Source organism: Neovison vison, chromosome 8 (assembly GCF_020171115.1).
Source record: "Neovison vison isolate M4711 chromosome 8, ASM_NN_V1, whole genome shotgun sequence".
In the NCBI taxonomy this organism is placed as follows: Eukaryota; Metazoa; Chordata; class Mammalia; order Carnivora; family Mustelidae; genus Neogale; species Neogale vison.
Genome location: NC_058098.1, coordinates 57,071,371 through 57,093,986, shown reverse-complemented (window position 1 = coordinate 57,093,986; position 22,616 = coordinate 57,071,371). Strand labels below are relative to the sequence as shown.

The following is a 22,616-nucleotide window of genomic DNA, read 5'->3' as shown; positions in this document are numbered from 1 at the left end:
CCAAAAAACAAACAAACAAAAAAACAAACAAAAAAAACCCACTGAAAATGAAGACCTAGTAAGTGGAAAGATATCACATTCATGGACCAAAAGGCATAATATTCTCAATACTCCCAAAATTGACCTACAAATGAAATGCAATCCCAATCAAAATCCTGCCTTCTTTTTTGTTGCAGGAATTAGAAAGTGATTCCTAACATCTGTATGAAAAATATAAGGGACACAGAATAGCCAAAACCATCTAAAAAAGTTAGAAAAATCACACTTTCCAATTTGTGAACTTACTACAAAACTACAGCAATCAAGACAGTGTGGTACTGCAATAAAGACACAAAATCTATGGATTATTGAGTCCAGAAACAAACCCCTACACTTCTGGTCAACTGATTTTGACAAGGAATTAAGAAGAAAAGCCTTTTTATCAAATGGAACTGGGATGACTGGCTATCTACATGCAAAAATGAAGCTGAATCCCTAACTCACAAACAAAAAGTAACTCACAATAGCTCAAACATCAAACTGTAAGAGCTAAAACTATAAAGCTACTAGAAAGAAAAATACCAGTACACAAATATTAGTATTTAATATTAAGTCACCTTTATGACTTTGGATTTGGTGATAGTTTCTTTGATCTGAGGCCAAAAGCACATGCAACCAAAGAAAAAATAAATCGTACTTCATCAAAACTAGAAACTTTTATGCAACAAAGGACACCATCAAGAAAGTGAAAGGACAGGGGCACATGGCTGGCTCAGTCAGTACAGTATCCAACTCTTGATCTCAGGGTTTTGAGTCTAAGCCCCACTTTGGCTGTAGAGATAACTTAAAATCTAGAAAAGGAAGAAAAGAAGAAAACGAATGAACAACCTCCTAAGGGAGAAAATAACCCAGAGAATGGGACAAAATATTTGCAATCATATCTGATAAAGAATTTGTATCTAAAATATATAAAGAACTCATTCCTCAAGAATAAAGAAGTCAATTTAAAAATAGGCAAAGGATCTTAACAGATAGTTCTCCAAACAAGATATACAAATGTCCAATAAGCACACGAGGACATACTCAACACCTTAGGCCATCATGGAATGCAAACTAAAATCCCAGGAAGACACCACTTCACACCCATTAGAATGGCTATAATTCAAAAAGTCAGATGGTAAGTGTTGATGAAGACGTGGAGAAATTAGAATTCTAATACACTGTTGATTGGAATATAAAATGGAGCAGCAGCTTTGGCAGTTCCTGAAAACAAGTTCAACTGCCTGGCAGTTTCTGAAGAAGTCAAACACAGAGTTACCCTATAATCCAACAATTTCACTCCCAAGCATAAACCTGAAGAACTGAAAACATATGTCCACGTAAAAACCTGTACATGTATTTGTATAGCAGTATGATCCGTAACAGCCAAAAAGTAGAACCCCAATGTCCATCAACTGATGAATGGGTAAATAAAATGTACTATATTCATGTAACAGAATTTTAGAACATTATTCTAGACTTAGAAGAAATGCCAACTACAGTATCATCAGTCATACCTCTTAGTTCAGTACCTGAAACCCAATGACATAAATTTGAGTTAAAACTGTACTTAACTGTATTTTCAGGGACCGCTATCCAAAATTTATGGTTTGAATGAAGTTTCAGAAAAGCCAAACAAGTCTTTTATATTACAATGGAAGGTATATGTCTATCACCAAAAGGAGGACTGAAAACCAATTATTCTGAAAAAACAGCTGCTACCTGGTGAAAAACAGAGAGTCCTCTGAAAGAACATGTCTGAAGTTTTATAGACCATGTCTGATGGGAAGGTCTGAAACATTAAATTGTCATTGCTTTCACTTTAAATATACAGACAATAAGTTACATAATTAAACTGGTTAAGGGAGAAAAAAATTCTTTAAAGAAATTTTGGCACTGACTGACCTACCGACAGTGGCTGTCATTTTTCTACTCTCCCTCCTTTTTTGAGTTCTTAATCTTTAATAGTTCTTTCACCAGTAAAGAGCAGATATTAATTTTTCTTTGGAAAGCCTGTATTTTGGAATATGGACATTTCTTAAATCAACTAGTACCCTACAGTGAAAAGCCATAGGTTCTAGAGTTGGATTTGGCTTAATAGCTGAGAGGTTCTAAACCTCAAGCACACTATTATATTAAATCCCACTTTCCTTTTCTGTATTATTATATAGTAGTTCTTAAATCTCTATACTTTCCCCCTTCATCCCAGATTCTCTGATTACAACATGGTTATTGGTTCTACATGAAGTATTTTAAAAATATTTTATTTATTTGTCAGAGACAGAGTGAGAGAGTGAGTGAGCCCAAGCAGGGGAAGCGGGAGGCAGAAGGAGAGGAAGAAGCAGGCTCCTCACTGAGCAGGGAGCCTGATGCAGAACTTGAATCCAGGACCCTGGGATCATGACCTGAGCTGAAGGCAGACGCTTAACTGACGGAGCCACCCAGGTGTCCCTACATGAAGTATTTTCATTAAAATCACATAAATACTGTTAGGACAAGCTGTGTTACTGTGGTTACTTCAATACTATTTAATAAGGGTTCAAAATACCTGTATATTTTGGACTATAATTTCTCAACAGTTCATATTTGTCACAGGGCATAAATTAGAAAGGGTAAGAAAAAGGAGTCAATTCGGTGTCACTAACTGAAACATTTGAATGCTGCTATGTCTTTAATTTTCTCCCTTCCCCCCCTTTACTATTTACCTACTATCACAAACTAATAACCTAATCACAATTCAGTTGTCACCCTTTTCACATCTATCCTAATAACAGAATTCACTAAGTTGGTTAGACACAAGATAAGCATCTTAAAAGTTTTCTTATTAAGCAAAAAAAGAAAAATTACTATATTAACAGCAACCAAACTATAAGATGCCTAGGAAGAAGCCAAACAAGAAATATTCTAAACAGTCAAATGAAAAAAATAAAATTTTACTGATGTACAATTAACCAAATACAGAAGCATGTCTTATTAGTGATTTGCTTACCACTGTAATTTGAGTACCTAGAATAACACTTGGCACTTAAGTGATTACGCAGACAATTTCCTGAATGGGATGATGCAATGATGACAAGTGTATTAAATATTCTAAAAATGTAATGGGACTCCCAATTAAAACCAATCTCAAAAGTTTTTAATAGAACTTGATAAATTTACCTATTACATTGAAAAAAGAAAATCTTAAGTGGGTAAAATATCAAGAGCATGAACACAACCACAGGTGTCTTAAGCTGTGCTTCAGTACTTCTTAAGCATTTCTATTCTCTGTTAGACAAACACTAGTAACAGTCAAAGAGCTTGGAAAATATCTCACAAAGGCCCAAATCTAGTTTAGGAATCCCTAAATCAGCTGTTCTCAAAGCAGTCCCCAAGACCTGTTCAGGGGGTCTAAACGAATTCAAGAGATCAAAAACTATTTTCAAAATAAAACTAAGAGGCTTTTAGACTTTTTCATTCTGATTTTCTCACAACTGCACAGTGGAGTTTCCCAGAGGTCACATGATGTGTGATAGTGCTACAACACAAAGTGCACAAACAGATGAGAATCAAGTTCTCTTCTTACTAAGCCAGACAGTAAGGAAGTTTGCAAAACTGGGACGCCTGGGTGGCTCAGTTGGTTGGACGACTGCCTTCGGCTCAGGGCGTGATCCTGGAGTCCCGGGATGGAGTCCCGCATCGGGCTCCCAGCTCCATGGGGAGTCTGCTTCGCTCTCTGACCTTCTCCTCGCTCGTGCTCTCTCTCACTGTCTCTCTCTCTCTCAAATAAATAAATAAAATCTTAAAAAAAAAAAAAAAAAAAGGAAGTTTGCAAAACTGTTTAATAATACCAGTCTTCTCGTTTGTTTTTTTTTTTTTTTTGGTAAATGATTACTTAATGATGTCATTTAAGTTAATGTGTTTATTGGTTTTTTAAAATTTTTATTTAAGTAAACTCTTTGCCCAAGATGGGGTTTGAACTTACCACCTCAAGATCAAGAGCTGGATGCTCTACCAACTGAACCATCCAGGAGCCCCTAGTTTTATTCTTAAATTAATAATTATTTTAAGAACTTTCAATTTGTAACATCGTTAAGTATCCATATAACACACAAAAAGGTAAAGGGGTAGTAGGACCAAAGTCTGAGAACTGCTGTTCTAACCAAACCGCTGACACTTGGTGCTTCAGTTAAACAATGCTTTGCTCACGTAATGGATCAAATGAAAGAACTGAAGAAACTTAGATGAATAAAGTGCAATTAGTGGGCAAGCAACATCAAAAATAACTGCATCAGCTCCCCAGAGATCACCACTATAGAAGGTTAAAGTTATTATAAGCTAACAACAAAAATTTATCATCTGCTTTCTTATTCATTTATGGCAACCTAGGACTTCTCTTCCTCCCATGTTTTAATTTCCTAAAGTATTAGTACAGGAACAAGCTGAAGAACAGAACTCTTGGATTATATATCTTTTTTCTTTTTTTATCTAATATATGCAGATAGGTCTTTTTTTTTATTAATTCAAGTACATAAAATTAGAAATAAATTCCTTTGTTGAGCTAGACCATTTGCCACTTGATCCACTCGCTCTCTGGAAAGCTCTGGACTACCTGCTATACTCAGAGCTCCTTCTGGGCAGTAGATCACCATGTTTTCTATCATAGGGAGGGACTCTGGTACCCTAATCATATCTGACTGACTAGGATGAATGTCTTGACATTAGGGCAACCATCTAACGGTTAGGCAACTGTCTGAGAGAGAGCTAGAACTCTCAAGACCAGGGAATTTGCCAGTAATGAAAGGAACAATATCTTGAGTTAAAACAAGGAATAGTGGAGTCACTATACTGGTTCACTGCTGGTATAAAGAACCACAGCAAAAAATTACCTGATGCTGTACATACCCTAGAACTCTACGGAATCCTGAAAGACCTTCTAGTTCCTGAATGACATCCCCACCTCCATGATAGCTGATGGTGAGATAGACGAAATAATTCTCTTTCTTCCCTCTGTATCTTTTTTTTTTTCCTTTTGGTGGGGGTGGAGGAGTATTAATCCTATTAAGGTGACAAACCAACTTCCTTATAATCTAAAAAATAGAACTACCACACTTAAGGGATCAAACAAAAAAGGGACCAGAAAAAAGAACTGGAGGCTGTGAAAAATGAAATAACCTAGATCTTTTTTTTCTTTACACTCATCAGTAAGAGAACATCAATCGTATTGTGTCAACAGAAACGGAAGGACATCACTAGAACACACAAAATCCCATAAGGTCCCATCATGTAAACTGATGACTGTGAGAATCATGAAAATACTGGTCTTCTATTTTGTATGATCTACAGATATTGAATCCTCGGCCTCATCTCATCAAGAATTTCTCCAATCAACTGAAAAAAGGCAGGAAAACTTACTTAATATCTTAGAAAATCTCATTCCCAGAATTACACAAGCTGGAACAAAATTTGAGAACAGGTTTTAAACAAAAGTCATTGATAGAACAAAGCATATATTATCCAAATAAAATTAGATACTCAGATGAAATAAAACCCAATTTTAAATGAACATTGTGTGGCTGAGAAGTTAAAATAAGGATTAAAAAAAGGAAGTAAGGATTAAAATGATCAAGTATTTTTTGCTCTTTCCAACCTGAAAAGCAACTCAATTCCCTATATCTTGATAACTAATTAGCAGCTGCTCATTTCTCACCCCGTTCTACCTGGCCAGAAAACATGTTCAGCTTAACATAGCTTGCAAGGCAAGGGGTGGTGGGATGAATGCACAATCTTTAAAAGTGGAAATCTTTATACAAGAGAATAAAACCAGACAAGTATCTCATTTTACACAAACAAGAATATTAGTCCTAAAATACAGCTCTTTCTAGACTTTCTTCCTAGTGTATGTTTTTGTTTCTTTTTAAAATATACAAAATATGCTTGAAGAAAACTGTATTTAAATACAGAGAAGGTCAAAGCAAACTAATCCCAAGTAGTGGAACTTCCCTGCTACCCTCCTCACCCCCAAAATATCCTCCCTGTTCTCCTTCCCTCCAAAATATTTTACGAGGAATGCCAAAGTAAAAAGGCCAAGCCATTCAAGTCAAAGGTGGACCTCTGCAAAACCCTGGAATTTCTTAGACATTATTTGAAAGGCATTCAAGCAAAGGAGTCCATGAAGCATTTGAAAATAAACAAAACTTGACATTGGCATATGAGAAAATAAATTTTTCGATTACACTGCTACCATGTTCGCTTCAAAACGAGCCAAAATATAAGAGCACAAATTAGTCTGATGAGGTTAAAAAAAAACAAAAACAAAAACCCAGTAGTAGCATTCTTTCTATACTACCAAACCAATCACTTAACAGACTCCAGTGTTTACACTTTTCATCACTCACCAAAATCTTCATGAATCAGTAAGAAACACTCTTTTCTATAAATAAACAAGAATAAATATCTCTCCTTTGAATAGCTTTATTCCATTATGAAAGAGCTTACAAAGCAAAAGATGTAAGGAAAAGAATAGCATATACATGTATTTCTTTTTAAACTAAAGAACATGACTTCTGCAATCCTGAACCAAACCAAGAAAAAAAAATTTTTTTTAAATAAGACAATGAAATTAGAAAAATGAGTGGATACTCAATAATATTTAAGATACCCTTCTTAATATTCCTTAGGCTTGATGATAACTGCAGTTGCTTTTCTCCTCAAGTGTTTATCTTTCATATACACCTGAATGATTAACACATGAAAACTGATGTGGCTTTAAAATATCTCAGCAGGTGGATGGAACAGGAATGGTCATGTGATAGCCATGGTTGAAACGGCTAATCTGTATACGAAGCTTTATTATACTCCTCTTTCTGTACACGGTTTAAATAAAAATGTATCCCATGCGCCAAAACAGCCTGTCAAAAGTAGAGAAATTTTTGTCCCACGAAATCACCCAGAAGTCAGCTTATTATCTCTCTCTTTACCTGGTCTGATTAACAAGTTCTAGTCTGCAAACCAATTAACTTCTTCCACTAGATCCGCAGCTGAAATACAAGGCTCACCCTGGTGTCTTTTAATTCCGTTCATCACTGATGAGTGTCAGGTGAGCAAATAACCCAGGAATTATAATTAATCTTATTTTAACATTAAAACCTGATACCCATTTTGTGTCAAAATGAACTATCAGAGGTTGTTAGTTTGGGGGCTTTTGTTGTTGCTGTCTTGTTTTTTAATTTACCTTTATTTTACATTTACCTTTAACTTCTAATTTACCTTTGTCTCCTAGTATTTGAACTAAGTTTGGTGAACAGATGTTCACTCTCAGGGAGTAAACTTTGAATGAGAAGAGTAAAAGGTCTCAATCGAATGGGACACAAAGAAATGGTGCAAAAATTTCGGGGTACGTAACTCTACATACACCTTTACACTCCCTCCCCCCAAAAGCCTTTTAAGAGGTTAGAAAGGAAAGACCCTGGTTGGTTGGTTTTGTCTCCTCCTCCTCCTTTCTTAGGGGGAGGTGCTAAAAAGCAGAGAAATCGCCAGAAGACGGGCCGGAAGAAGGAAAGCGAAAAGCACGGAGTATGGACAACCAGACCTTAAATAATTGGAAACTGTAACCAAATTAAGTGAAGTTAAAAGGATGTTACCTAGTAAACACCTCCCTGTAACCCCAACTCACCTGAGCGGCTCAGAGTTAAGAAACCTAGCTGTAGGTACACTCATACTCGAACTCCCCTCTCTTCACGTACTCACAGGTACAAAGGCACAAAAAGAACTCTTCCTGACCCTTACCAACAGAAGCGCCGCAAAAACAACTCTCACGCTGGCCGGAGCCACGCTGGCCAGGCGTCCCCGGCCCAGCGAAGCCACCCGAGTCCCTCCACATGGGGCAGGGAACCCCCAAACCACTGCCCCGCTCCTCAGGCAGGACACCCCTCTTTCCAGGCCAGGCGAGAGGTAGCGGAGGGAAGGAGCCTCCACTGGAAGAACCCGCTCACCGCCGAGGCCCTCTGCGCCCGCCCGGAACTGGGGTCTTGGCCCCGTGCCGCCCATTCTGGACCCAGGCCCGGAACCCCGTGGTGCCTGGCGCGAGCCTCGCCCCCGGGCCACCCCGCGCCGGAGGAACCCGCGCGAACCACTGAGCTGCGCCGGACGCCGCCGTGTGGACCCGGTCACTGGCTACCTGTCTTCGCTCTTGTTTTTCTGCTTCTTCCCCATCGTGTGTCAGCGGCGCTCGTAGCCCCAGCCCCTCTATTCGGTCTCTCACAGACCCACTGTCCCCCAGCCGACTTTGGTCTCTTTTCGGCTTGGCTCCCCTCGCACTGCCGCCTCTCGCACCCGGCTCTCCACAGACCCGCGCACTGGGACAGGGCACATATGGTGTGAGCTCTCACTGCGCAAGCGCATCGCCTCGCCGCCTCGGCGTGGGGACGCAGGGCGCGGCTCATCGAGAGCTGCGCTTTGGGTAGAGCGTCTCCAGTTGACCCGCCAGCCAGGCGGGAGCCTGAGCGCCCCCTTTCCGCAAGCGTCAGCTGCGCACGAATAACAGCCGGTGTCCTGGTTCTAGAACCCTGAGACAGACAATGAAGCTGAAAATTCACTATGTCAGCTCCATCTCTGAGGGGAAAGCAAACTTGGAGTTCTGGAGCTCCCCTCAGAAGTAAGCCTTGGGCTTTCCTTCCATCTCCGTATCTTTGTATTCTCAGCAGCACGCAGTTCAGTAACAAAACACAATGGACCAGTATAGGCGCTCCAGGTAATAAATCTAGGACAAACTGGGACTCTCAGTAACGTCCTTTAATTATAAAGTCTGTTCAGTTACTAAAAAATAATTACCATGAACAAGGACACACCCATTAATTCCCCGAAATAGAAATTAACCTTTACATTCAAAGTGAGAGCAAGATCTAAGAATTTGTGTTATGGAAGTACTAAAGGAACCGACTTACTAGGGTGGTAAACATTTTTAATATCCGGATCTGGACGGGTGTGAAGTATGTAAAAACTAATCATGCTGTGGAAGTTATACCTCAACTTAAAATTAAAAAAAAAAAAGTGTTCATTCAACACGACAGAAGCGAAGTTGGAGTGTCACTCCGGAGCAAGATCGTAGCTCTCTCTCTTCTGATGTGACATTGTGAGTACTGAGGCTCCCAGCCTAGCGAAGTCCAACACGGCCAGACCGAGCACTGATAAACTACAGCCTCCAGAATACTTTGCTCCCTCCACCGTGGACGGTTTACCCAGAGCGCGGCTAAGAATCGGAAATCTTGGGGCGGAGGATGGGAGCTACGCACGCGCAGAAGCGCTCACCGTACGCACGCCCTCCTCCCCCGCCCCACTTCTCGGGCGTCGCAGCTTGTATCGCGTGAGAGCTGCAGCCAAAGGGGAGGCGGAAGTGACGGCCGGTTCGCAGCCACCGGCAGCAGCTGCGAGGGTGAAGCCAGAGTGGACTGCCTTTCTGGAGCAGTTACTCATTCTCAGGTGTCACCGAGAGCTCAGGTGAGGCAGAGGATGGTGTGAGAAAACCGGCCGCCGCCTCCCAGTGCTGATGGACACTTCACTCAACATCCGGCCAGGGCGGGGGAGGGGCGCGGCCCAGACGTCGGTGTCAGTGAGGCGGAGGCGGTTTCGGCGCATGCGCCTTGGGAGGTGTTGAAGACCGGCTGCCTGTACTCTGTCTTGGTCTGTCCCCGTGGGCTCAGGGAATGGCCACGATGCTTTTTGGAAGGTGTCTCGGGTGCGGTTAAGGTGTTTTGGAGGGTGCATGTAAGGGAGGCAAGGAAGCGGTTAGGTAATTTGAGGACAAGCCCCTTCCCGCTGTTGGCCGATGAACTGTAAAAAGGAAGGATCGGGTTTGTGGTTTGAAGAATGAAAAGTTACCGGGATCGCTACACCATCTCCTTTCCCCTTTGTGAAGGCGGTGACCACCATCACCTGTCCCCAGAACAGCTCTTGGTATTCGCTTCTGTTCCCGGTTATCCCAGAATTAAATTCTGAGTTCATCTCATAAAATTCCAGGGATCAGCATCCGCTCCATTTCTGGTAAGAACAGGTTCTGACATGTAAGTCAGTGTCTTAATAACCAGTTTTCTGCCTCATCCGGCTCCAACCCTAAGGGAAACAGCCTCACTGACATTTTTCTTTGGAGATAGGAAGCGTGAAATTATTTTACTATATTTGAAATATAACTCATTGAAAATGTGTAGCATTTTCATCTTAAGGATAATTTGAACAGAAAGTAGGCACATGTTCTTCACAAAATTTTTAAAAGGTTTTTATTTAAGAGAGAGAGAGAGAGTGGTGTGTGTGTGTGTGTGTGCAGGAGTCGCGCGCGTGTGTGTGCGTGCGCGCGTGTGCAGGAGTCGGGGCAGAGGGAGAAAGCAAGCTCCCGGCTAAGCAAGGAGCTGGAGATGTCGGACTGGATCTCGGGGCTCTGAGATCATGACCTGAGCCACTCAGGCCTCCCCAAATTAACAAATATTTTTTGAGCACTTGCTGTGTTCCATTCACTGCTACCTCTGGGGATACAAAGATGAAATCATTGCCTTCAACTGCTTTGCCTGTGGAGGAAACAAAACAAAACAAAAGTGAAGTTTGCAAGAAGACGACTTCTTTTCAGTTCGGTAGTTGTAGAGGGTTTGTGTGAATCAGGCTGTGTGTCAGAGACCCACTCACTGTGGGTCAGTGAGTTCACAGTTTATTAAGATTTTTTTTTAAGGTTCTTCAGTAGTATTTGCAACTGTGTCATAGTTAATTGAAATGCAACATCTTCCTGCTTTCATAAGCAAATTATAAATTATATTTCTGTAGTAATAACCCAGAGGTACACATAAAATTTCCATCTGATTGTTGTTAATAGAAAATACTACATTTTATGACATGTGTTATTGAGATAGAGCTTCCTTTCCTATCTGAATTAGATTCTGTTTTTAAACTACTCTATGTTACATAAAGGAGTGATGGGAAAAATCAGTATTTTTAACATTTGGAGTGATACTGTTTTACATCAAAGAACACTGTCAGTAGATCCATACCAGTATCAATCTTTGTAACATCATAGATTTTGTTAGGTCATAGAGAACAGCAGTGAAAATTAAAATTTGGGGAATACCAGGCACTGTTCTTTACCTAAATTGTAAAGTACTTTCTCAGGAGTTAATCATTTAGGTAGAAACCTTGAAAAATGGGTTTTTGGCTGAACTCTGTTCTGTATTGAAGAAAAGTTTGTTTTGTAGATGTATGTGTAAAATCTCTCTACAGTTAAACTTCACTATTCAGTAATTTCTGCTTTATTTCTCTTCTGGTTTAAGAAAAGTAGCACTGTTAATATATGGCATTAGGTAGAACTCCAACTACCCATTTCTTTCTGGTCTTAAAGACCAGAAAAAAAAAAAAAGACTTGTCTTTGCTTTATTGTAATGAAACACAAACTAAGTCGGAAGCACCTAAACTATGCTTTAAGCAATCTTTTGAGTGGTGTGACTATAACCTGTGGAAAATTCGATTTTCAAACATTTCAGTAAGAGGCGTCCGAGTGGCTCAGTCAGTTTCCGGATGGCTCAGTCAGTTTCTTGATTTCAACTCAGGTCATGATCTCAAGAGTGTTGCAGTCTAGTCGCACATCAGGCTTCTCGATGAGTGTGGAGCCTGCTTAAAATTCTCCCTCTCCCGCTCCTCCCCTTCCCTTTCTGTCCCTCTCTAAAAAGAATAAAACATTTAGGGGTGCCTGGGTGGCTCAGTCTTTGGGGTTTGGCTTCGGCTCCAGTCATGATCCCAGGGCCTGGGATTAGGCCCCACATAGGGGCTCCCTGCTCAGTGGGAAGCCTCGTTCTCCCTCTCCCCCTCCCCCTGCTTGTGTTCCTTCTCTCGCTGTCTCTGTCAAATAAATAAATAAAATCTTAAAAAAAAAAAAAACATTTAAATAAAAATTCTCATAGGTAACATGAAATTCTTTGTTGTCAGCAGAACATTTTGTGTGGTACAAATTATATATTTGTTAGAATTTTTGTAAAGGAGAGAAAACTTTACTTGTTTTTTTCTGCCCCCCCCAACTTTACAAACATTCTCCCTAGAACCAAGGCTGAGCTATACCATTTAGAAGAATGGAAGCTAATGCATCTGTTGACATGTTTTCAAAAGTCCTGGAAAATCAGTTGCTTCAGACTACGAAACTAGTAGAAGAACATTTGGATTCTGAAATTCAGAAACTGGATCAGATGGATGAAGATGAATTGGAACGCCTCAAAGAAAAGAGACTTGAGGCACTAAGGAAAGCTCAACAGCAGAAACAAGTAACCTCTCTGCCCTGCTTTCTGAAATTACTTTAACAGTATGCTCCTAACAACTTATATATACATGTGCTGAAGTAGTTGTATTTCAGTCCTTATTTTTAGCGTTGTTTTTGTTTTTTACTACAGAGTATTATAACTGTTAAAAATTTGCTGGGAAAAAAATTAGTTTTAAAGACATTAAAAATTAGCATGCTCAGTATGTTAATCCACAGTCAAGTAAAAGAAACACTGCCCAAGATCATTTTTTGAGTTCAGATTTTTTGCTTGAGGAGGAGCCTAGGAAGAGCACCAGGAGTCAGTGGTTTCCCTTTGAAGTAATTTTCAGGTCAGTTATAATTTAGCTCTGATCAGTGTAAGTGAGGTGAGAGCTGTAAAGCAATCTACACAGAAGAAATTATTTCAGGCATTTCTATTGTCAATTACATGGCTTATTTATTCAAAGGAATGCATGCTGGTCACAGAGAAGGGTGGCCACAGCTCTATCCTTATTGGTCTTCTAGAGTGTGGAACAGCCTCATACACCTAATCAAAACCAGTTGGCTTAAATTTTGTAAATTTAATTTTGATTAAAAATGTTTTCATTGCTTTTTGTCAGATTGAAATAGATTATTACCAATTCTGGTTCCTCTCAGTTGGCTGTGAATAAAACATGCGCTTTTAACTTTTCCAAAGAAATAGGGAGTTTTTGTTTGTGCTGCTGTAGCATCTCTTTGATAATGTTTATACTCTCAGTGTTTATAAGAATTGCTACAAAAAGGAAAGAATGTTTTGTAATGTGACTGGGTTTCTATTTTTATAGCTTGAGTTTTCTAAAAAAGGGTATGTGAGTGTAGTGTGGTTTTGAAGCCAGGAGACTTTTATTTTTATTATAATGCTAATAATTATCTAAGGTAATATAAGAGGAGATTCTGCTACAACTCCTATTTCACAATCACAGTTAAGTAACACTACTAATTGCTAATAGTTCAACTAAAAAAAGTCATAACCAGGATCTTTTTGTAGAAAGACTGAATCTACCTGATTTGCAGTAAGCAACATACATGATGGCTTAAATGAAACTGTCAGCAGTTAAAAACAATAGTCTGAATATTTATCATTAAAAACCTAAGTCCTATAGCCTGTAGGGACTTTTTAAAAATTACTATACAAATCAACTTAAAATTAATTTATCATAGAATAATGGAGAGGGTCTTATTTTACAGTTTTCACTGCATTGTAATAGATGTTTTTTATTAAAATGCTTTTTAAGGAAGTAGACAAGAAGCTTTAATGATATATACTCTTTTTGAGAGAGTACTATAGATTGCGTAGTAATTTTGATTTACTGATCTATATAGGTATCAGGAAATGAGTATATGCAGTGACATAAGCACTTAATAGACCTATTTGAATCAATATGCCTCAGTCACCCGAGTACTCTCTTGTTACAGCAGCTAGCGACATAGGACTTAAGTAGTAAGCAGTAGGACAGGTGAGAAATAAGAAGAGCCCATCCAAAGTCTGGGTTGATAGCCACTAAGCGAGAGCTAGGTGCTGCCCAGCTGCCAGACCTTGGGTAGGCTTAGCCTGAACTGTGATCTCTACCCATCCTGCTTTATTTCATTCAGCAGATGCCCTGTAGAGCACCAACTCTGAAAGAAACTGTACTAAGAGCACGGGGTATGCTGAGTGTGTTGGGAGAGATGCCATGTGTTGGTGGAGGTTCAGAGTAAGATTGCCTCCGTCTTAGGAACTTGGAAAGGCTCAGGTCTTCCACCTGTTGGTTAAACATATGAGAATTAAAGAGTTTTTTAAAAAACAAACACTCTTTTAAGGACAGTGCTATTGGTGAGTCAAGAAAAGGCATGAAGTGGTGCATGGGTGGCTCAGTGGGTTAAGCCTCTGCCTTCGGCTCAGGTCATGATCTCAGGGTTCTGGGATTGAGCCCCGCATTGGGCTCTCTGCTCGGCGCGGGGCCTGCTTCCCCCATCTCTCTCTGCCTGCCTCTCTGCCTACTTGTGATGTCTGCCTGTCAAATAAATAAATATTTAAAAAAGAAAAGAAAAGAAAAGGCATGAAATGTTAACCTGCCATTAAGGAGTTGTAGTTGAGAGTTTAAGTTGTTTACAGATGTTTGACCAGAGAAATGTCACATAGGGAGAAACACCAGGGCTTCCTGTGAGTGTCAGCTCAGCATAAGACAATGTGAAATGGATACCAAAACTATTAACAGTCTGTGTTAGCTTAAGTCCAGAGGAAGAAAGAAGGTGGCACTCTTGCCCCTTTCTCAGTAGGCTACTTCTGGAGGGCCACATTCAGACTTCTGCCCCTTTTTAAAGGGATAAGGAGGAATTAGTCTCTGTTCAGAGGAGGATAATTAGTAAGATATGTAGAGATCATTTCATATGAGAAACAGCCAAAAGAAAATGAAGGGAGAGAGGTAGAGAAGATAGGATATTGGAAGGACTGATGTGTGAAAGACATTAGAACTTTTCTCTCTAACCTTAGGTCCACAGACCTAAGTGGTCCATAGATCCACAGACCAAATTTACAGATCTATTGCAGTTCAGTGTGAGAAAACCTTTCAACAGAGAGTATACATGCAACTGCTTTTTAAGCACCTGTGCCAGACACTATCATGTTGATAGTCTTACTTTTTTACAACTCAGTGAGATGGTTGCTTCGTGATTTCCACTTTATAAATGAAGAAATGGAGACTCAGAAAGGTTATTAGAATTCTTAGCCTAATAAGTGGTAGAACAACCATGCCTTTTGTCTGTAAGCCCAATGTTCCTTTTTACTAAAACCAGCTGCCTGAAAAAGGAAGCAAGTTTCCAGTGGAGATGATGAACCTTTCCTGTAGCAGGAAGCTTGAGAAACTGAAAAGTCTGTCAGGCATGATTGATGAGGGTTGATACACTGGGTTGAGAAGTTGGATAAGATGACAGATGGGATCTGTATTATTTCTGGACATTATGTGGGATCTGTATTGTTTCTGGACATCATGTGATTTTTTTCTTCCTAGGATACTCCCCCTTGGTGGCCAGTATAGAAGTGGGTCCTACCTTTGAGCAAACTGGACTTGAGCTGCAGAGAGCTGCAGGAACCACCCCTCTCCTTGCCCTCCCTACAAAGACCAAGTAGCTTTATCTCATGAACATTGTTTTTCAGAGCTTGGCGTTAACTTGGACCTAAAGCTTCTGATTTTAGTAGTTTGAGTATAGAGAAATTAAATGGATATTTACATTTTAAGTCTCTGAAGTCTAAATTTTTATTTTTGAAGTTCTGAGAAAATGTGTGTGAAGGTACCAAGAGAGATGACTGTCTTAAACACAAACTGTGCTGAAAGATAGTCCCTGCCCACAGGTTTATATCTGCACTAAAACTAGAGACATAGGAAATCACTAAGAGGAATTGATTTCTCTACAAGATAAAATCAGCTTCATTACAGAATATTATAGCGATTTAGTAAGGTGGTACTGAAAGATATTTCAAGTTTATAATATTTCCCTTTTCTCCAAATTAGGAGTGGCTTTCAAAAGGACATGGGGAATACAGAGAAATCCCTAGTGAGAGAGACTTTTTTCAAGAAGTCAAGGAGAGTAAAAAAGTGGTTTGCCATTTCTACAGAGACACCACATTCAGGTAACTTTGTTTACATCAGTGACTTGTTTAAAAATGATGAGATCTTTGAGTAGAGATACACTAACATAATAGGGAAATTAAAAAATTAGAGGAACTATTTCTAAATTGTTTCTTTGTACTTACATAAACGTCTCTGTTAAAGTTAAACAATTGTTATATTGAAGATTAACTTAAAAAACCGTTACATAAAAAAGTTTAAATGAACATTATTGAAAATCAAGATCATTTCCGTAGAACTGGCTATTTTCTGAATTGTATTTTCACCAGGTAACTTTAAAAACATGTAAGAGATGTACACATAAAAATTTGTTTTTGTCAATACAAGAATTATCTCTCCCTTTTCTGGTACTGGTATGGTATAAGCACAGTGTTGGGAGTGGGGCCAATACCAGCTTTGAATTCACTCACTCCTTCTCAGCCAGCAACTCGTGGGGAGACAGTGGTTTGAGCAACCTTTCACTTGAAGCATCACTGGGCGTGCCAGGCTTGGCTGGAAGGAGAGGAAAGTGATTTCTTCTGGACAACCCAGCTCTGCAAGCCTCTCTACAGAGGCAGAGTCCTTGTAAAATGAAAATACCCCTAGAAAAGGTCATATCTTAAGTCTTTCTTTTAACCCCCAAATGTGATTAGTTACCAACTTTTAAAAATTGAGAGATAACAATTTTTTTTAGAAGTCCAGATTTCAGATGTTTTAAGAAATCAAATAACTTAATAACAGACCTAGAATTCAGTAGAAAGGCAGTTTGCTAATGCTGAATAGCAGCCACCTTCCTCAGACAGACACACACTCCAGTGTCGAGTCTCCGTCATTCATTGCTGTCTCAGCCTTGCCCTCTTCCTGCATTTCCATAGTCTGCTCGGCCCTTGACTTAAACTTACCACCCAGTAACTTCGTTATTAATTAACGTCTTTCAGGGATTGATTGCCTGGGACATACTGATTAAGGTAATAAAAATGAAAGAAAATGTTGAGGTCGTAAAAACTGTAAGGGAAAGTATGGGAAGGGATTAGGAAAGAAAGGGTATCGGGGCACCTGGGTGGCTCAGTGGGTAAACCTCTGCCTTCAGCTCACGTCATGGTCTCAGGGTCCTGGGAGTGAGCCCTGCATCAGGCTCTCTGCTTGAAGCACAGAGCCTGCTTCCCACCCCTGCCCCTGTCTGCCTCTCTGCCTACTTGTGATCTCTCTCTGAAATAAAAAAGTAAAATAAATAAAAATAAATAAGTAAAATTTTAAAAAAAGAAAAGAAAGAAAGGGTATCAGAGAAGCCCTCTGTCACTGTGGTACTCTGTCCTCTCCAATTGGCACACATTTCTCAAGTTGCCCACCTCTGACATACATGATGAGGTAGTATATTAATATCATTTTAGTCTCTAAGGTTGATATCATTTGATGTTTATTAGATGTTTTTGCCCACTAGATTGTTTTGTGAAAACAGAGTTTGCCTATATTGTGGTTCACCATTCTCCCAAGTTTTTACCCCTAGAGCAGCAATGGCTGACACATAGTAGGTGCTCAGTAAATATATCTGATGGTTGTATAAACAGTGCAATACCAGGAGTACTTACTTTCAAGCAAAAATGAAAAATCAAGAGATACCTGGCGGGCTCAGCCAGTAAAACATCTGACTTTTGATCCCGGGGTCTTGAGTTTAGCCTGATGTTGGATATAGAGATTGCTTAAAAAATAGAAAAAAAAAATCATTAGAAAATTTTAGATCTAGTAGATATCAGAGTTCTGGGTACATAGTAGACTGGAAACTTCATGTATAAAATCCTGGAACATTGATGTGACCCTTTGAGGTAATTATGTAGGTATAATTCCAAAGCTTTATGCATGGAGACCAAGACTTGGGAGAGATTAAGTGACTCACCTAATGTCACTCGTCTACTAAATGACAGAAGAGGATTTGAACCCAGGATTTAAGCCTGCTGCTTCTGGATTTTTTTTTTTTTAAGTGAAATTAACAAATGGTACAGTCATAGATTTACCTAAAATAGGTTCCATATAACTAGTAAAACCATGGAGTTGACTTACCTACGAGTCTTCGAGAAAATACTTCGCATATAATGGTTCATTTATCATTTGTTTTGAGCTTCATTCAGGAACCATTTATTAACTTGTTCTCTCCAACTATTTTTCACTCTCACTGCTGTACTACATGGGTGATATATGAAAAGATGCATTCAAAGGTAGAGTGATGAGGCATCAAGGTTACCAGGGACTTGGTGGACCCAGTCCTAATTCAGGAATAACTCTACACCAGGAAGTATGCAGAAAGCCTACTAGTAATTTTGAAACATTTGATGTCTTCGTCATCTAAAGCAGTAGTTATCTAACTTTATGGGGCATGAGAATCACCTGTGTGTTTGCCAGCTCCACTTGCAGAGAATTTTAGATCATATATTTCAAAAGCTGACTTTAATAAACACTATGATTAAGAACTACTCAAAAAGGGCGCCTGGGTGGCTCAGTGGGTTAAGCCGCTGCCTTCGGCTCAGGTCATGATCTCAGGGTCCTGGGATCGAGTCCCGCATCGTGCTTTCTGCTCAACAGGGAGCCTGCTTCCTCCTCTCTTTCTCTCTGCCTGCCTCTCTGCCTACTTGTGATCTCTCTCTGTCAAATAAATAAATAAAATCTTTAAAAAAAAAAAAAGAGCTACTCAAAAAGATTATTACAGTGGTCTGTTTCAGGAACACTAAAGTATCAACCAGTTTAAAATACATTTTAATTTTCAGAAAATGTCATTTCCATTTTTCTTTTCAATAAAAAGTGCCTTAATAAAAGTTACTATTGGTATTTTTCATTTCTTTAGAACCATATAACCACATTTATACTCTTTACCCTGTGCTTCTTAATGATAGTTGCAGTTAGAAGAGTTCCTTCTTGGTGTCACCATTCAGTCTTAATGACTTCCAAATATGGCACTGTGTGTACACTTCTAATCCTGAAAATCCTCTTCTGAGTTCTATCAAGTCAGATTTGTCACCCTTCAGGCTCTGTGTATGAGACACTAGGAAACATGCATAGGAGAAGTGACAGTTTTTTGTTCTTACCATGAACAAGACAACTTCATGAACCACTTGTGACTGAAAGCGTGTATTTAGTATTTTGTTTTTTATAAGTATCATTAAGGCATATATGACTTTCTGGAATACTGAATGATTTTTCTGCCTCTCGTCAGTTAACCTATGAAATAAAATGAGGTCATCTGACACAAGCTGGCTGTCAAATTGAGACTCAAGCAGAAAAACTATAAAATTAGATGTACCCTAACGATATTTATTTTTAATATGAAAAATCTGTTTTAGCTTTTGATTTTCTATATGTTTTTATATACAGGTGTAAAATATTAGACCGACATTTGGTGATACTGTCTAAGAAACATCTTGAGACCAAATTTCTGAAGCTGAATGTGGAAAAAGCACCTTTCCTTTGTGAGAGACTGCGTATCAAAGTCATTCCCACACTAGCACTGGTAAAAGATGGAAAAACACAAGATTATGTTGTTGGATTTACTGACTTAGGAAATACAGATGACTTCACCACAGAAACTTTAGAATGGAGGCTGGGTTGTTCTGATATTCTCAATTACAGGTAATTTTTAGAAAAACAACTGATTTTAATTCCATATCCAGTTGATATTTTTAGAGAAGTTTTTTTTTTTATGTTAACATTCATTTTATGGAGCTAAGTAAGGTCTTCTGGGTTAGATGTAGAAAATGTTTCACAAATGAAAACACATTTCTTAAAATGTACATTATTAGCATGCTCTAACAACAAAATCAGAGTTACAGATAAAATTGAGTCTTGGAGTACACCGAACTATGCGAAAGTTTTCATCCTAACAGATCCTATTGAATCTAGTTTTCTGTTAGTCTGAAAACCCAAAATGACACTTTGGAATTGACTTTTCCCTGATTTAAACCAGGTTACTCAAGTTGATAATGACTTACTTTTGAACATCAGATTTTTTAATTAGCTATTCCTGTCTTGTAGAATATGATAAAATGTATAATCTCATTTCTGTGATCAGCTTAAATTATTGTGGAGACATTCTCAATTTGAAAACAGTCTAAAATCCAACTTCCATTTTTCATTAATCTCCTTGTCCACTTCGCCAAATGGTTTATCTGATTCCACAAATCAGAGCTCGTCATTCTGCCTTCTGTACCTGTTTTTGATTTGGAAAATTAACAGATAAAATTATACAATTATCATTCTATAGTCATAGTGCTTTTCAGTAAGTAGAAAGTTCTCTTTTCCCTGTTCCTTTTTCTCTGAATCTTCCCCTACACATGCCTAAATTATGCATACATTATAGAAATTGACTTTGGAGTTTTAGGTTTTAGTTTTTTAATAACAAAATACTAGTATTTATTAAATGTATTTTGAAATTATTTCAAGCTTTAAACAAGTTGAAAAGTAGTACAGAGAATTCTCATCTGTCTTTTGCCCATGTCTCTCAGTTTTAAGCATTTTACATTTGCTTTATCATTCTTTTTCTGAATACACACTTTCTTTTCAAAACCATTTGAGTGGAAGTTGAAGATGTATTGTCCCTTTGCTCCTAAATATTTCCTTGTGTATTTTCTAACATTGAGGGGTTTTTCTTGTGTAACCGTAGTGCAATTATTAAGACAGGAAATGTTAGGTAGATCTTATTCAAATTCTGCAACTGTCCCAATAAGATCCTGCATACTAAAATGTTTCATATAGTTACTATGTGTTTTTAGTTTGCATTAATCTGTGACAGCTTGTCTTATTTTTCAATATGTGGACATCTTTGAAGAATACAAGCTAGTTATTTTGTAGAGCACCCCTCAGTTTGGATTTGTCTAACATTTCAAGTTTAGGTTTGGACTATGCATTTTCTCATGGGTACATGATAGAAGTGACACTGTATTCTTCTTGGCGTAGCACACCAGGAAGTAAAGAATGTTTTATCTCATTTCTGGTGGTGGATAACTGAGCACTGGTTAACAGGTTGTCTACCAAGCCAAATAGTAATTTAAGAAGAACTTTTCTATATCCCTCATAATTTACTTTTTCAGTTATTCATATTAGAATGGGCAGTAGCTTATTTTACCCAGTGGGTTATAGGTGGTTACTTATATTATTTGTTTTGAAGCCCAGATTGCCCCAATTTGGCCAGTGAGATCCCCTTTCATGCAGGCTTCTATGTCCTTTTTACATGTCCCCACAATTCTTTAACATTTTCTTTCTGGTGCAAGTAAGTCTTAGAGGGACTCTCCCAAGAATTGACTATTTCCCCAAGGCACTGTGGTTCCTCTCAGGGGCAAATGATATTTCATAACCAGAATCTAGGTGCCAGGAATCTTCCTAAATAACCTTTGAAAGAAGAAAATGTCTCAATTATTTCCCAAGCATTATTGAAAAATTTCATACCAATTCCAGGTTAATGATAATGAATTCCACGAGTTTTATTGATGTTTTTTTAAACATTAAAAGATGTGATACAGTATTCATACCAGCCATAATAAGCTGTAAAAAATAGATCATTTTCCTGTATCATTCTTATAGTAAAGAAGATCTAATCCAAGTTCAGCATCTCCAAAACAGGTGGAAAAAGTTTTCTTTCTGTGCTTTTCGCTTACATCTAGTAAAATTGCATACATCTAGTGAAATGTTAGTAATTAATGATAAGAGAAAATAAAACATTGATCAAAAACATTTAGTAATACAAAATAGGGTTTAAAACTCTTAACCATCAATATGAATAATATATGTCTTCCTTGACACCAGCATTTTAAAGAAAACTTTACTCCATAGGTTAGGAAGAATAGAGATTTTTGTGCAGGTTAGCATACCAGCTGTACTATCATAAAGAATAAATGCTTTTCAAATTTGCTTTATTTTTAGTGGAAATTTAATGGAGCCACCATTTCAGAGCCAAAAGAAATTTGGAACAAACTTCACAAAGCTGGAAAAGAAAACTATCCGAGGGAAGAAATACGATTCAGACTCTGATGATGATTAGAAATTAGTTATAATTCTTTGTAAATTGTCTTTTTATTTCTGCTTACTTCAGAATTAGATGTGTTTTCTAAATCCCATTGGTTTTGATACATTGGTCATCTAATGGTCATGTTCTAGAGTTTTGTACAGTTTCATCACATTGAAAGACATTTTCAGTATTTTCTGTGTGGCACTCATGTTTAAGTTGAGGAAAACTTCTGAGTTCTTAAATTATCCAGCAAGGGTCTGGATTCTCTATTTTTGAGATTGATTTTATCACAATATGATTCTTATGTCTTTATATCATTCACAATTGTGTTTTTAATCTACTGGATTAGAAATAGGAATTCAGCAAACTATTCCAGGACTAATTCTTACACAGCGTTATTTACTTTATACAACAGGTCAGACAGCATTTACTGGTGTAACAGACTCACTTGTAAATGAATTATAAACACTCCTTACTTCTGGAATATATTTAACTATTAAAGAACTGCCTATTTATTCTGTAGGCTGTGTGTTGATGATGAATCAACTGACGGCAGCAGAAAGCTTTTTCAGGTTTTGAGCATACTGCCTATTTAAAGGGTTCTGATTGCTTACATTTTAAAACATGCATTAAAAAATAATCAGGAAGGATCACCTGGGTAGCTTAGTTGGTTAGGTGTCTGACTCTTGATTTCGGCTCAGGTCATGATATCAGGGTCCTGGGATGGAGCCCTGTGTCA

The 22,616-nt window shown here is 38.4% G+C and overlaps 2 protein-coding genes across 4 annotated transcripts in view; one reads left to right on the top strand and one right to left on the bottom strand.

Annotated features, from left to right (window-relative positions):
- Positions 1-8,403, bottom strand: part of EIF5B (eukaryotic translation initiation factor 5B) — an 81,072-nt gene extending 72,669 nt beyond the window's left edge. For both annotated transcript variants that reach the window (XM_044263665.1, XM_044263666.1), the window contains exon 1: positions 8,177-8,403. In XM_044263665.1, coding sequence (XP_044119600.1) covers positions 8,177-8,211 — 35 coding nt within the window. In that variant the 5' untranslated portion in view covers positions 8,212-8,403. The remainder of the gene's footprint in view (positions 1-8,176) is intronic.
- A 951-nt stretch (positions 8,404-9,354) lies between these two features.
- On the top strand, positions 9,355-22,399 carry TXNDC9 (thioredoxin domain containing 9). Of its 2 annotated transcripts, XM_044263657.1 has the most exons (6): positions 9,355-9,495; positions 9,914-10,038; positions 12,069-12,287; positions 15,793-15,911; positions 19,252-19,506; positions 21,793-22,399. In XM_044263657.1, the coding sequence occupies exons 3-6, from the start codon at positions 12,099-12,101 to the stop codon at positions 21,908-21,910; spliced, it is 681 nt and encodes a 226-aa protein (XP_044119592.1). In that variant the 5' UTR covers positions 9,355-9,495; positions 9,914-10,038; positions 12,069-12,098; the 3' UTR covers positions 21,911-22,399. The 2 variants fall into 2 exon arrangements, with proteins under 2 accessions (XP_044119592.1, XP_044119591.1); XM_044263656.1 differs by lacking the exon at positions 9,914-10,038.
- The last annotated feature ends 217 nt before the right edge of the window (positions 22,400-22,616 follow it).